This window comes from Dreissena polymorpha, chromosome 8, assembly GCF_020536995.1.
Source record: "Dreissena polymorpha isolate Duluth1 chromosome 8, UMN_Dpol_1.0, whole genome shotgun sequence".
Taxonomy (NCBI): domain Eukaryota; kingdom Metazoa; phylum Mollusca; class Bivalvia; order Myida; family Dreissenidae; genus Dreissena; species Dreissena polymorpha.
In genome coordinates this window covers 106,896,673-106,909,188 of record NC_068362.1, presented here as the reverse complement: position 1 = coordinate 106,909,188, position 12,516 = coordinate 106,896,673, and the positions used below count along the sequence as shown (strand labels likewise).

General features: G+C 32.4%; 1 protein-coding gene across 3 annotated transcripts in view; it reads left to right on the top strand.

Annotated features, from left to right (window-relative positions):
• The window catches only part of LOC127843226 (uncharacterized), a 41,439-nt gene that overhangs the window by 6,702 nt on the left and 22,221 nt on the right, over positions 1–12,516 (top strand). For all 3 annotated transcript variants that reach the window (XM_052373088.1, XM_052373086.1, XM_052373087.1), the window contains exons 2-3: positions 11,445–11,488; positions 11,804–11,846. In XM_052373088.1, coding sequence (XP_052229048.1) covers positions 11,804–11,846 — 43 coding nt within the window. In that variant the 5' untranslated portion in view covers positions 11,445–11,488. The remainder of the gene's footprint in view (positions 1–11,444; positions 11,489–11,803; positions 11,847–12,516) is intronic.

Genomic DNA, 12,516 nt, shown 5'->3' with positions numbered 1-12,516 from the left:
GTCATAAAAGTAATCAAACACATTTTATATCAATTGAAGTACCATAAAGCGTAAAATTCCACATTTGTTCACCAAGGTATAAGGTCACATTTTTCAAACATCATAGTATAACCTAGTATGTATACTTGTTAAGCTCATGTTGTGAGTTGTTTTTTATCATAGATTGATGTTCTAAAATAAATATTAGCCCAGTCCTTTGTCTGTCTTTCGCACCAATAATTACATGACGCAATATACCACTATTTTCCATCTTCCCTTCTTCATAAACAAAGTTAGTTACCTCATGGACATGTTTTGTCTAATCATTGTTAAATTGTATTATTTCAACCTGAATCTTTTGACCAACGCAAACAATTGTTCATGGAAGTCGCTCATTTTACATGAGCAACATCGGCTATCGCTTATACACAATCATTTTAGTACATTAAGTAAAATGAGTGGAGCTTAAGCAACATTTGAAGGTACGGTAATTGGTAAAAAGGTTTAAATCACATGGATTCAGATCTAGGGGGCCTGCATCCAAACTATCCAACCACTTTATTGCATCCGATCAGCTGTTTTTTGTTCTCAGTGACACCTAGTATAATATTATGTGGTGGTACAGACAAGTCACCCGTTAGATTGACACCCTTGATTTGATTGTCTTCCTGATCTAGCCATACTCTTGGAGCTGAACTCCATGTAACGATTAAACACTACTTAGAATTCGAATTTGTTCAGATTGTGTCGTATATAAGACTTAAAGTTGCCAATATATTAATGTGATTAATAGGCCTGGTCTAAAGGCCAGTGAATGGCGCACAGGACAGAAGATTCATCTATCAATAAACATGTGATATGGCTTTCAATGTACCGCTCACACACTTGTACTTTTAATTGATTTTGCAGCAAATATTTATTGTTTCCTATTCTGAAACAATACTTGTTTGGTATATGGTATACGGTTATTTCCTAGAATTAGATTGTAAGGCAATCACGCTTAAATAAATCAGATCGATGTCAAACACGTTGGTGTCTGCACGCATAATGTGCTTTAAAGAAACAATCTGGGTTTCAACTGTTTAAGATATTGACCAATAAATATGTTTGCAGCCATGAGTTTGCAAAATCATTTGAGTTTTACCAAAACCTTGGTCAACATTAGTTCACTAGACTAGGTGGATGCTTGCTTGGATCCAACAGATGAATACATTCTGTTAACTTTCTGAGAATACTTGCTTTATCCTAAGCATCTGCATTAATCCTCGCCCAATTTTCTTTTTTGTGTTGTTCATCAGTGTCCACTAAATTGGCACTGCTAATTTCTCTCAGATATTCTACCATCTTGTTGCAAAAATATGCAGGCTCAAAACCTTGAGATATTCAGGTTGAAGTGATGAACCTATAATTCCCTTCTTCTCATGGCTATATCTTATATAAGTTGTTTCTATTATCATGTCGTTCCATATTGCATTCCATACCTCGAAACATGTCTCATGACATTCTCATCCTTTAAAGCCGCCCGAGTTGAAGTTGGTATATTTTCACATTTTTGTTATGTGTCGCAAAAGGTGATTATGAGTCAAAATGTGTTTGTATTTGATGTGCAAACAATTTGGCCAAAATCGGTCAAGAAATGCCAAAATTCAGTACAACGATCGGGCTTTTCATTTTCTGTGCATGCACAGAAATAATCTAAATTTAAACCCGCGCGGGTCACTTGTAAAACCACGTGACCATTGCATCATTGTTTACAACGCCATTTGCATGAATTATGAATAATCATGTCATTACCCGTTAAAATGGGACAAGCAAACAGACAGGACATAACAGCGTAATGTTTTTGCAGCTTGATTTTTTGTCAATATCTATGCATATTACTCGACACATTGAAATAAACTTACATCAAGCTTGATAAAAACTCATTTTGTTTTCAATCCACATATCAACCTTATTGAAATGGCTCTGATCTGAGATATCGTTTATATGCAATCAGCTTGCATTCTGACTGTTTACGAACATGATATTCAATACACAATGATCCTCGTTTATCCATTAAGACAAAAACATGTTTCATAATCACTTTGCTAGGGCTATCCGCAGATATAATTCGTTTGCTTGTGTAATTAAGTAGTTCTTCTTTGTTTTGAAACGCGCGGAAGTTTAAATCACGTGCAATTGGCGCTTACGTGAACCAGAGCGTGCATACGTCACCGGTTAATACTAGTTTTGAGGATTCCGTTATTTACATGACTAGGTTTTGTATGTTGATGCTTTTGGCACTTTTTGGCGTAATTTTTGCGAAAATCAGTATGAAAGAGTTAAGCTTTCGAAAGTATCTGACGAATACTGATCAATTCTGGTCAGTAGAGATAACCGAATTGTTGTGAGAAATATCAACTCGGGCGGCTTTAAAAACGTGTGCGCTTTAATGCATGTATTCCATTGACCTTAAACCTTGTATCTCGAGTAGTTTTGGTGTTTAGCAGCAATAGATATGGTTACATGAACTAACACGGGGTGATATTCCAGAAGCATCTTTAGTTAAATTATATTCTTATTCTTAAATCGGTAAATTGTCTCAAGTGTTTCAGTTGATATTGCAATAGTTCGGCATCAGGATTTATAATAAAATAACATCATTATGACAAAGTTATTTGAGCAAAATCAACAACACATGTGTTTGCTTATGTCACAAAGAAATATAATACATTGTAATTTGAACTTAAGTGAAAATATTTAAGAAATGACTTAAGATGTTTCTGGAATACCCCCTCTGATGTCAAGCGCAGCGGCCAATCACCTTCTCTTTTTTCTCAAACATACATCATTATAAGACATCATGTCTTAATCAAACCATCAACCCACAATTTAGTCGTACGATTGACACATGATATGTTAATAAGATACATTTCTAGATCATCAAATGTCTCGAAATTATTCTTAATGAATTCATTGCGCAACAATTCTTCTATCACTATTCATAATATCCGTACATACTGCGGATATTTTTCCCATTAAGTTGTTTGGGGATTTTGGCAACTGTATTCTTTGCAGCTCTTCCAACCTATTATTTGCCATAAGCGTTCCAACTTATCCCACAACTAATCTTTAAACACGTTTCACTCATCAAATTATTTAATGTATATGAACTATAATTTAGAACTATAATAATTTCATTAGCGTTGTCCATGCTTACCCGATGTAAATCAAACGGCTTTTAATCATTTTTGCTAAACGAATATCTTTACATGATGTTCGCACCCCGTATTTGATGCAATTCTTTTGTATGTTAAGTACGGTTTGTAAGGTTTCATGTCAGTAATCTCTTCTTATTTATGTACAATAATACATTTAAAGACTTTAAGTGGATAATATTGAATGGTCTTTACAAAATACCATACAGAACAGCATTTCTTTCAGTTTGTATAGCATTAAATTTCGATTAAATTTAGTAGAAATGACATGTGTACTGCACTTATTTGCATAAGCGACCATGTTGGCAGTCCTCTTGCGTATAATCTGGAATTTGATTTCGATTGATTCACTTTCAAAACGTTTACCATCATAAAACCATTCTATTGTAAGCTTAAAATATCGAAAATAATGATCAAGTCATAGTTATATCATCATATACGTTAATATGCTGAAATCGGCGGCCATCTTCGACGCCATCTTCGATTTTCCAAAAACCCATAGATTCCAGCCCGGCATCATTTGGATTGTTCACCAGTAGCATGTTCTCTAACAAAAACACATAGGCATTTACTACACACTATAATATCGGGTATTAGTCATTTTCTGCCGGACTATATGTTTAATATTATCAGAATCATGATTATACTTTGTTTCAAAATTAGGCGGTAAACACTTTGGAACGAACATTCTTTATTTCGTTTGCATAATTAAAATTTGATTGTTGGTCATTATCGTCATCATAAACAAAATTATCGACCAGTAGCATTAGTGTTTAAACATCGTTTTAATCAAGTGACAAACAATTTTTGAATGAATGTTTGTGAAACCCAAATGATGTGATTCTTCTAACGTAATTGCGCTTGATAAATTGCTTTAGTTCTTGCATTTATGTTATCTATGAACACTCAATACACATATTCCGATCTCAGTTAAACCTAATTAATGGTTAAAAGAAAATAAAGTGTTTCGTTCAACATCAATACCGCTTGCTACAAAGCGTTAATACTGGCAGGATTGTAATCTATGAATAAGGAATTAAATTCCAACTGAAAAAAAGGAAACGGAAACAATAAGTAAAATATTACTTAATGTTTACGCAATTTAGAAAAAGCTATTAAGCATTTGATTATCAAAATATATTTTGTTGTTTTAGTAAATTTAGTTCGTGCAATACAAATCAAATATGAATTAAAAAGACGACTGATTAAACAACGAACGTTTGGAACACTAATTGATACTATTATATATATTTTATTCCTTAGCAAAGTGAGCGCTATTTGTGCAAAAAGTTCAATTACGTATTCAATTAGACTAAAAAGTGTCCTAACAATATGAATAAAAGCAACGTAGAAACTAAACAACATATATATATAGTGTCTGCATTTTCTCGAAGTAATACAAACATAAGACATTGTAATGTTTTAATTTGTCAGCAAAATTAATTAATTAATGGTTATACTGAATCTGTATATAATAATATTGAAATTACTCTTTGGTGAGTTCCAGTACGTCCTGTTTAGCAAAACATTTTTCGCACGCCCCATCTTGTGAATGATGGGTGTTCCGGGCTCGTTGAACTTATGATTATCGTGTCATAGTCGTGGCACAAAGATACTATACAATAGCAATTGCTAATTTTCCTTTTGTGTTACTCTTTATCTCTCCGTCTCACTCTTTCATGCTTTCTCCGACTATCGAAATAATTTTCTCTGAATCACTTTTTCTCTCACCTCACTTTATCTCTACATTTTTAATATGTTCTTCGCACTCAGTGATACAGTAATGACGTAAATCGCCGAGCAACCCAATTGTTTGAAAAAGTCTGGTCGCTATGTAAAGCATAAATGAAATCAGGAAAAAAAGCCCTACTGTCATTATCACCTCGGGTCTTTCCGGTAAGGATGTTATCTATGTATTCCTGTCAATGTTTCTGGCGATTTATATGGCCTGAAAACAGGAATTAAGAGTGTGTATTTGAAAATTAAGGAATCCTTTTTCTCAATATCCAATTTCATGAATTATCTTATGAATGAATCACCGACCCGGAATTGTAATCGCCTAATTCGATTTTGGCGATCGGTAACGCTAAGCTACAGTGAGTCAATTGAATGTATAAGTTCATATTTGGATGTTTGTATCATCGTATGATGCAGAATGTCTTGAAATTTATATCCTTAGATGAAACAAATAAATTAATGCATCAGTAATTGATTTCACTTGAACAATGTTATAAATTCCTATTTAATCAATGTAAACAATGTTTATTTAGAGCGTGAGTAACCAGGCAGAGCCGATAGTTCACCCGATAACATTCATGTTGTTTACCTGCTATCTAAACATCCCACCAAAAAGCGGGAGCACTCAATTGGAATTTGAAATATATATAGGCAATAGACCAACAAAACTTCACACATGCAATTCATTGAACATATTTTTACACACTGAAATATTAATTCAACTATTTTATAACTTTTATTTACAATTTAACATTTTTCTGTTTTTTAGGTCATTCATTTTTGAGCAACACGGACACATAAAAGTGCTTATGAATTGCAAAAGCACAATTGTTCACCATTTGTTCAAATACATTTTGGCAAATGTGTTATTATTACAGATTTGATAACATTAGCATCCAATCGGGACATGTATATCAGCATTTCACCTAATTTCACAATGTGCGCGCACAGTCCTTATGCTAGATTGTTTTATGCAACACATTCTAAGAATCAGGGAAAAGTAAAAGTATTTTTTGACAACATTAAAAAACAATAAAGTGTTGTGTAAACACTATCGCAGTCGTTTGCATCACTTTGCAATTTATTTTGAAGTTTAATGAAGAGAACCAAAACTTTGATTCGAAAAGGGATATGTTGGATGGTTTCAGTTGAAGTAAGATTTTATAATTAATTATACTTGTTTTTTCCTCATTTTGGTCAAGTCTGTATTAATTTTCAAGTGCAGTAATGTGAAAAGGACAAAATACTCGGAGCGCATGCGTTAGACGTCATCATGAGAGCCGTTTTAAAGTAGCGCACCCGTAATGGGCACCTATCCAAATATAATCTAATGCATTATTTTCTTAATCAGCATCATTTCACTGAACTACATGCACATTTTTAGGTAGGCTTTCCATGCTTTTTAAACAAATGTACTGATTTTTTCAAAACCTCTCTCACACTCGGCTTTGTCCAGTCTATGTGCATCCCAGGGGTATATGAACGTTCCTATTTCATCCAGATTTTCATATATGGGCATGCAGATGGTGTGTACGGATGCAGTAAAGGTGTTTTTACGTTTAAACAAGATGAAAAAAGTTTTCTTTTACAGACATTTATTTTTTATAACGTGTTATCTATGGAAGAGCGCCATGAAATGTAAATGGTTTCAGCCAAGAAGAAATTGGGTTGGTTAAAAACAAAGTGTCATAAAATTCAAAATAGTAACATTTAAGTAATATTTTGAACTTAGTTTTTATAGATTCACTATAAAAAGCAAAATTACCAAGAAATAAACAGATTTACCGTTTACTTTTTGAAATGCATGATTCGTATTTTAGGAAGTAAATCACCCAATTTAGCCATAACGTTGTTTTTATTAAACAAAGTGAAGAATTCGCATAAAAATTGCAACATATTTAATAATAAACATAGCTTATATGCCATATTAAATCAAAGTACGTTAGAAAAGAAATAATACGCGTCGTAAGAAGTATTCGTTGTTGGCAGGATTCGAACCTGCGCGGGAAGATCCCAAAAGATATCTAGTCTATCGCCTTAACCACTTGGCTACGGTACCTTTATATTAGGCTCTTCAACCTTCGAAGAAATCGCGGAAAATCATTATGGGTGCGCTACCTTAATGGAAACAAAGTGAATCAGGAGACGCTTGATATAAAGGAATTGTACAATATCTGTATCAAATTGTTCTAAAAATATAAGTATTTACTCGATTAGTAATCAATGTCTGCACATACATGTGGAACAAAGCATTAAAATGATTGACTTAAAATATATATCTGAGGAAACAAATAAAAGGTCATTTGTTTTTATACGATTTAACCAAAACATACATTAATATTGTTTTCAAACTTTTCACTTTCTAGTTTGATTGTTGTTGTTTTTTTAATTAAACCATATTAGAATATTTAAAGGGACCGTCAACCACAAACGACGAAAAAAGAAAAGTTCTAAAATACCGTATTTTTTACAAGTATTAGTTAAAATTGATTAAAATATTACGTCTGATATATTACATTACTTGAAAAAGATGTTAACTTTTCATATTTGCAGTATATTCGGTCATACAATTTTACTGGGTACAGGTACCAGGTAACTTTCCTGTTAACTATAAATAACGCAAGTAGAGTGATCATCATCGTCACGTGGTAAACCCAGGAATGCAAATTGTGCATGCGTAGTAAATTGTATATAATTTATATATAAAGTGATCAATTTACTTACGTTATTTATAGTGTGTATATCGTTATGTCAATTATTTTCGAGATGTACTTTCGATTTCACATCGCGAAATGTTATTACCAAATAAACTGACAATATGAACTTTTGTAAGTAATGTAGTATACCATTCGTGATATTTTAATCAATATAACCTAATAATTGTTAAAAAATACGGTATTTTGGAACTTTTCTTTTTTTGTCATTCGTGGTTGACGGTCCCTTTAAATTTTGAAAAGATAGATTGAACACAAAAGTGATAACATTAATTTTGAAGAATAAAAAATTGGAAAATATTAGGGGAAAATTATTTATATATTACTGGGCATACTTAAATCACTACTCTTACAACATATGTTTTATCTTACCTTATTTTTCTTTGCAGAGATGCGATATCAATCCTTTCATCTAGCCCCTGAAAGAATCGAATGCGTTTTTTACAAACATTCTCATGCTAAGTTGTGGTCCAGGGAAATATATATTATTAAAAAAAAATCAAAATATTTGTATTTTATTATTTAAATGTGTTTATTTTTCCCAAAGATATATACGGTTGTCCGTAAGGTTATAAGTTGGAAGATTGTCTGAATAGTTGACGAAGTTTATACAATTTAGTATAGTTTATCTCGCTTTTTTCTCAAATATATATTTGTTTATATAATTTATAAACAAATGTATACCGTCACATTGTCCATTTATCAAATAAACAAACATATTCGTCACGTACTTTTTCAAAAGGAAATGAACGTTTTCAGGATATTTTTTATGCAACGCTTTCAATAATTGAGCTGATATTTGGTATGTGAGTCTACTTTCATAACCTACAGATGAAGTGTGACGTGTTTTCGGTTGCATTGATTTTAGGCGAAGTTATTGGCCTGGGACTAAGACATTATTTGTATTATAACCTTTCTCCGGAGTTGTTTTACGCGAAGATTTCTGATAGTGAGCTGATTTTGTTTTGGTATTTGAGTCTACCTACATGACTGAGGTAGCACACGACGGTAGGAAGCAGAATAATTGAATTTGCCCCGGTCAAAAAGTGAAATAGTAGGAAAGAGTAGGTTTCAATGTCATATTTGAGGGTAATAGGTCTCATTGTACCACCAACTTGCATTTAATTCTAAGAACATGACCATTTTCAAATGCGAAACTGTGGGGTCATGACCTCTTCCCATACTTTTGTTCCTTGTTACTCAGAAAGGACAACTGCGGTAGGCATATTGGATTTTGTGTTACCTTTAAACTGGAATCGCTAGTAGGGTCACGCTGTGAATTATTGCGCAAAAACCACTAGAACACATGGTATTTATTCATGGTTTGATGGGTTGTGCTATGTTTTGCGTGTACAAATATAATTCCAAAAGCAGGCTATCATTACGTTTCATTCGTCCCCAGCCACTTTCGTACATGGTAAAAAGTTGATTTTGAAGCGCCTGTTTGCGACCTTGCCATTCTCTTATTTTTGTCAATATTATCATCTGTACATGTTCATATGCCATTTTTTTTATATTAAATGTAAGTTTCAGACTACTTTTGTGCAGTGAAGGTGTTTTTATGATAGTAAGTTTGTTGTGTTCCGAATTGAGCTTGGTAGAGATCAAGAAGGCGTCTGCTGCCCCGAGAGAGTTTGTTTCTACCGTTGTGTGCTACCTTACAGATAAGTTGAGAGTTTTTTGTTTTGGTCAATTAACTTCTGGCTTAGTTATGGACCTTGTTTTCTCTTAAATACCTGCTATAGGACTTCAAAGCGCAGTAGGGGAAATTGCTTTTCACACACACTGCTCTCGTTTTACTGTAAGCATTCACTTATATGCCACTACATTAAACAAATTTGTCATTTGACAAAAAAGTAACATTCAATTACAAAATATACAATAAATCCTAAGTTAAAATAGCTAGTATATATATTGTTTTAAATTCAATGTTTCCCTCGAAATCTTTCAAACACCATGGCTCCAAAAAACTTTGTGTGCTTTTTCCTTGTAGCGTGCTTTTTTAACAAATAGAATTTCAGAAAAAAAAGTGAACATATATAAAAGCATTTTCACTATCAGTTTTATCATAACTGTAACATGATTGTAATCTTCTAGTTGTTTATGTTCTCTTCTCTTTCACTGTATATGCACATCTGATATTTGTTATGACAAAGCTGAATTATGATGACACACACACTGACTCTTGATGATAACTGCATTTTCTTGACAGTGCTCTAATGTTCCATCACACTAATTTAACAGAAACGTTGAATAATACAAGGTCACAATTGCTTTATTTCATTTCCTTGCAAGTGTGATAGATCCATAATGTCTTCGTTGTTGAATATTTAGCATGCAGACAGAATGATGCATACAGTTTGTGAAGCCCAGTCTTTGAAAGAAAAGCTTCTTAAATATTGAACAAAATAAATGCAATACAAATATTCATAGTTATTAACCAATATCCCATGTTTATTGGGGTACAGTCTGATTGTTAACAGTTTAGTACAAAAATGATAGGGTACGAGTTGAAATACAGTTTACAATCACAGTTTGGTACAAAAAGGACCGAGTACTTGTTGAAATATTGTTTTCAATCATAACCTTTCTCAACATACTAAAAGAGAGATCTTTTAATAATCATGAAGAATAAGCTTAAGAAATTACATCAACTCTGTTCATGAAATAATAAACAGTTTGTTTAATAAGATTAAATGAATAACTTTAAACTGAAAATTACAATCAATAAAATTGCTTTGTCAGTTTAGGACGAATCATCTCTTTTTTCTATTAAACTTAGAAATTTTTAGCAAACATACATTTATATTTGTTGTCACCAAATGCAATGATTCAGTTGTATATGAACTTTCCGATAGATTTTATTTCCATAGTTTATTTCCTTTCAACAAAAAAAAGAACAGAAAATCAGTTGTGCTTCTCATTTCCTTTTGATTAATAAAACTGATTTGTTATTGTTTGATGAAAGCAGTGACCTTACTCAGCCATGTATAGTTTTGAAAGAAAGAAACGCGGGTGTTGATGTTTTAAACAAATACAACTTTTTATACAATTGTAAATTGATTTTAAGGGTTACGACAATCAATAAGATATTGAATTGATTTAAGCAAATAAACTCGAGACTACTTATCATATTCAATTAGTTGCACAATAAAACGTAAATTGGTTATAACTGATCTTTACTTTAATTGTGTTTGACAGATGTTATCACACAATTTTGTGAACCAGTTTGCTTCATGTTTCTGTTTCAGGCCTTCACTGGGCATAATTTATTCATGCCAACCGAAGGCCGGAAAAAGGAATATGAATCATAACAAGTAGTTGCAAAATATCATACTTTAGTGGAGAAAAACATATATTGTGAGAATATCTAGCGTCTTACAATTATTATGTCACCTGTACAATATTTCGCGATGAATGTTATATCATGTAATACATTATATGTCAAAGATTTAAGGATACTTTAAAATTCTTTGAAAGCATCGCGAAAAGAGATGACGAAAAGTTTTAAGTTGCATAGTCTATATCTTTCGTTTTGTCATTACTCTATATTTATGAAGGGGTCAAAGACCGCCGCTGCGAGGCGGGCTTTTGTCCATACTAATTCGAGGCGGGCTTTTGTCCATACTAATTATAATGGTTTGATTCTTGTTTGTATATGTATTATCATATAATCTTAAGGGGAATCAAACAACATCACACTTATAGACATGAACAATTATGGACACTATGTATTTGTTAACTTATAAAGGTCACAATGAAGACTGTCAAGTACAAGTTTATGTTTTAAAAATGTATGTTTTTTGTGTATTTTCAGGACGTTTCCTTCCACTCCTGCATTCCGGCCCAGGCCCAGTCAAAGCAAGTTCAAAAATTGTAGTCGGACTGGGAAACTAGCCATTGTCCCCACATACTATAACTTTATTCAAAAAATGAATGATAATTTGGATTAAAAGGGCATTATTTGTTGAGTCATGTCAGTCATGTTATATTGAAATATTACTGATTTTGTTATCGTAAAATTATATAAAAGATAAGTATGACCTGCACTTGTTTTAAGTTTTCTTATTCTTTTCCAGGGAAAGGCTTATGGATATTTGCATTTTTAGACAACCACAATTACAAAGTCAGTTTATGTTACTGACATGTACATATGCATTCATTTCGTTCTTTCAGATGTCCATGATACTAATTGAAACAGTTGTCGTGTTTTTATGTGGTAAGCATTTAGACATAATTTTATAATATATTAATTGTCTAATTATCATGAAACTTTTTCAGAAGATTATTCCCAATGATATCTCGGACGAAATATAAACTTGGTCAGGTGATGTCGCCAACTCAATACTCTGCTCAAATTAAAGCAAAATAAAACATTTACACTCACGAATAAAAGTTTTGTGTCTAATGTTCATGAAACTTTGTTTAAAAAATGTTGTAATGGTATCACATCCTAATTTTAAAATATTTCAGGTCCGTTGAAAAACATGTGCGGGGAAGTTTTCTTTTTATGGCTATTGTGAACCTTGTTCACATAAAGTCACATGTTTAAATGTTAATAACACTTGGCCAGAATATTAACAAACTTGAAGTTCTTAAGATATGTGGGCTGAGTTAAGTAATAGTTCTTGTTAAACTTTGTTAAAACATATCCCCTACTTAGTGGCCGGGGAGTTATATGGATGAAACCTTGTTAGTACTACAAATAACAATATTTATACAATCAGCATTCTACTTGCTCAAAATATGTGTTCTGCAGATACAAGTTTCAAAACATTGTTCCGATATGTTACACAATAACGATGCTACAGGATCAGTCAGTTAAGATTCTAATTTTTAGCAAAGTGCAACCTTATGAGACAGGTCAATGTTGATTCTGTCTGAAGATG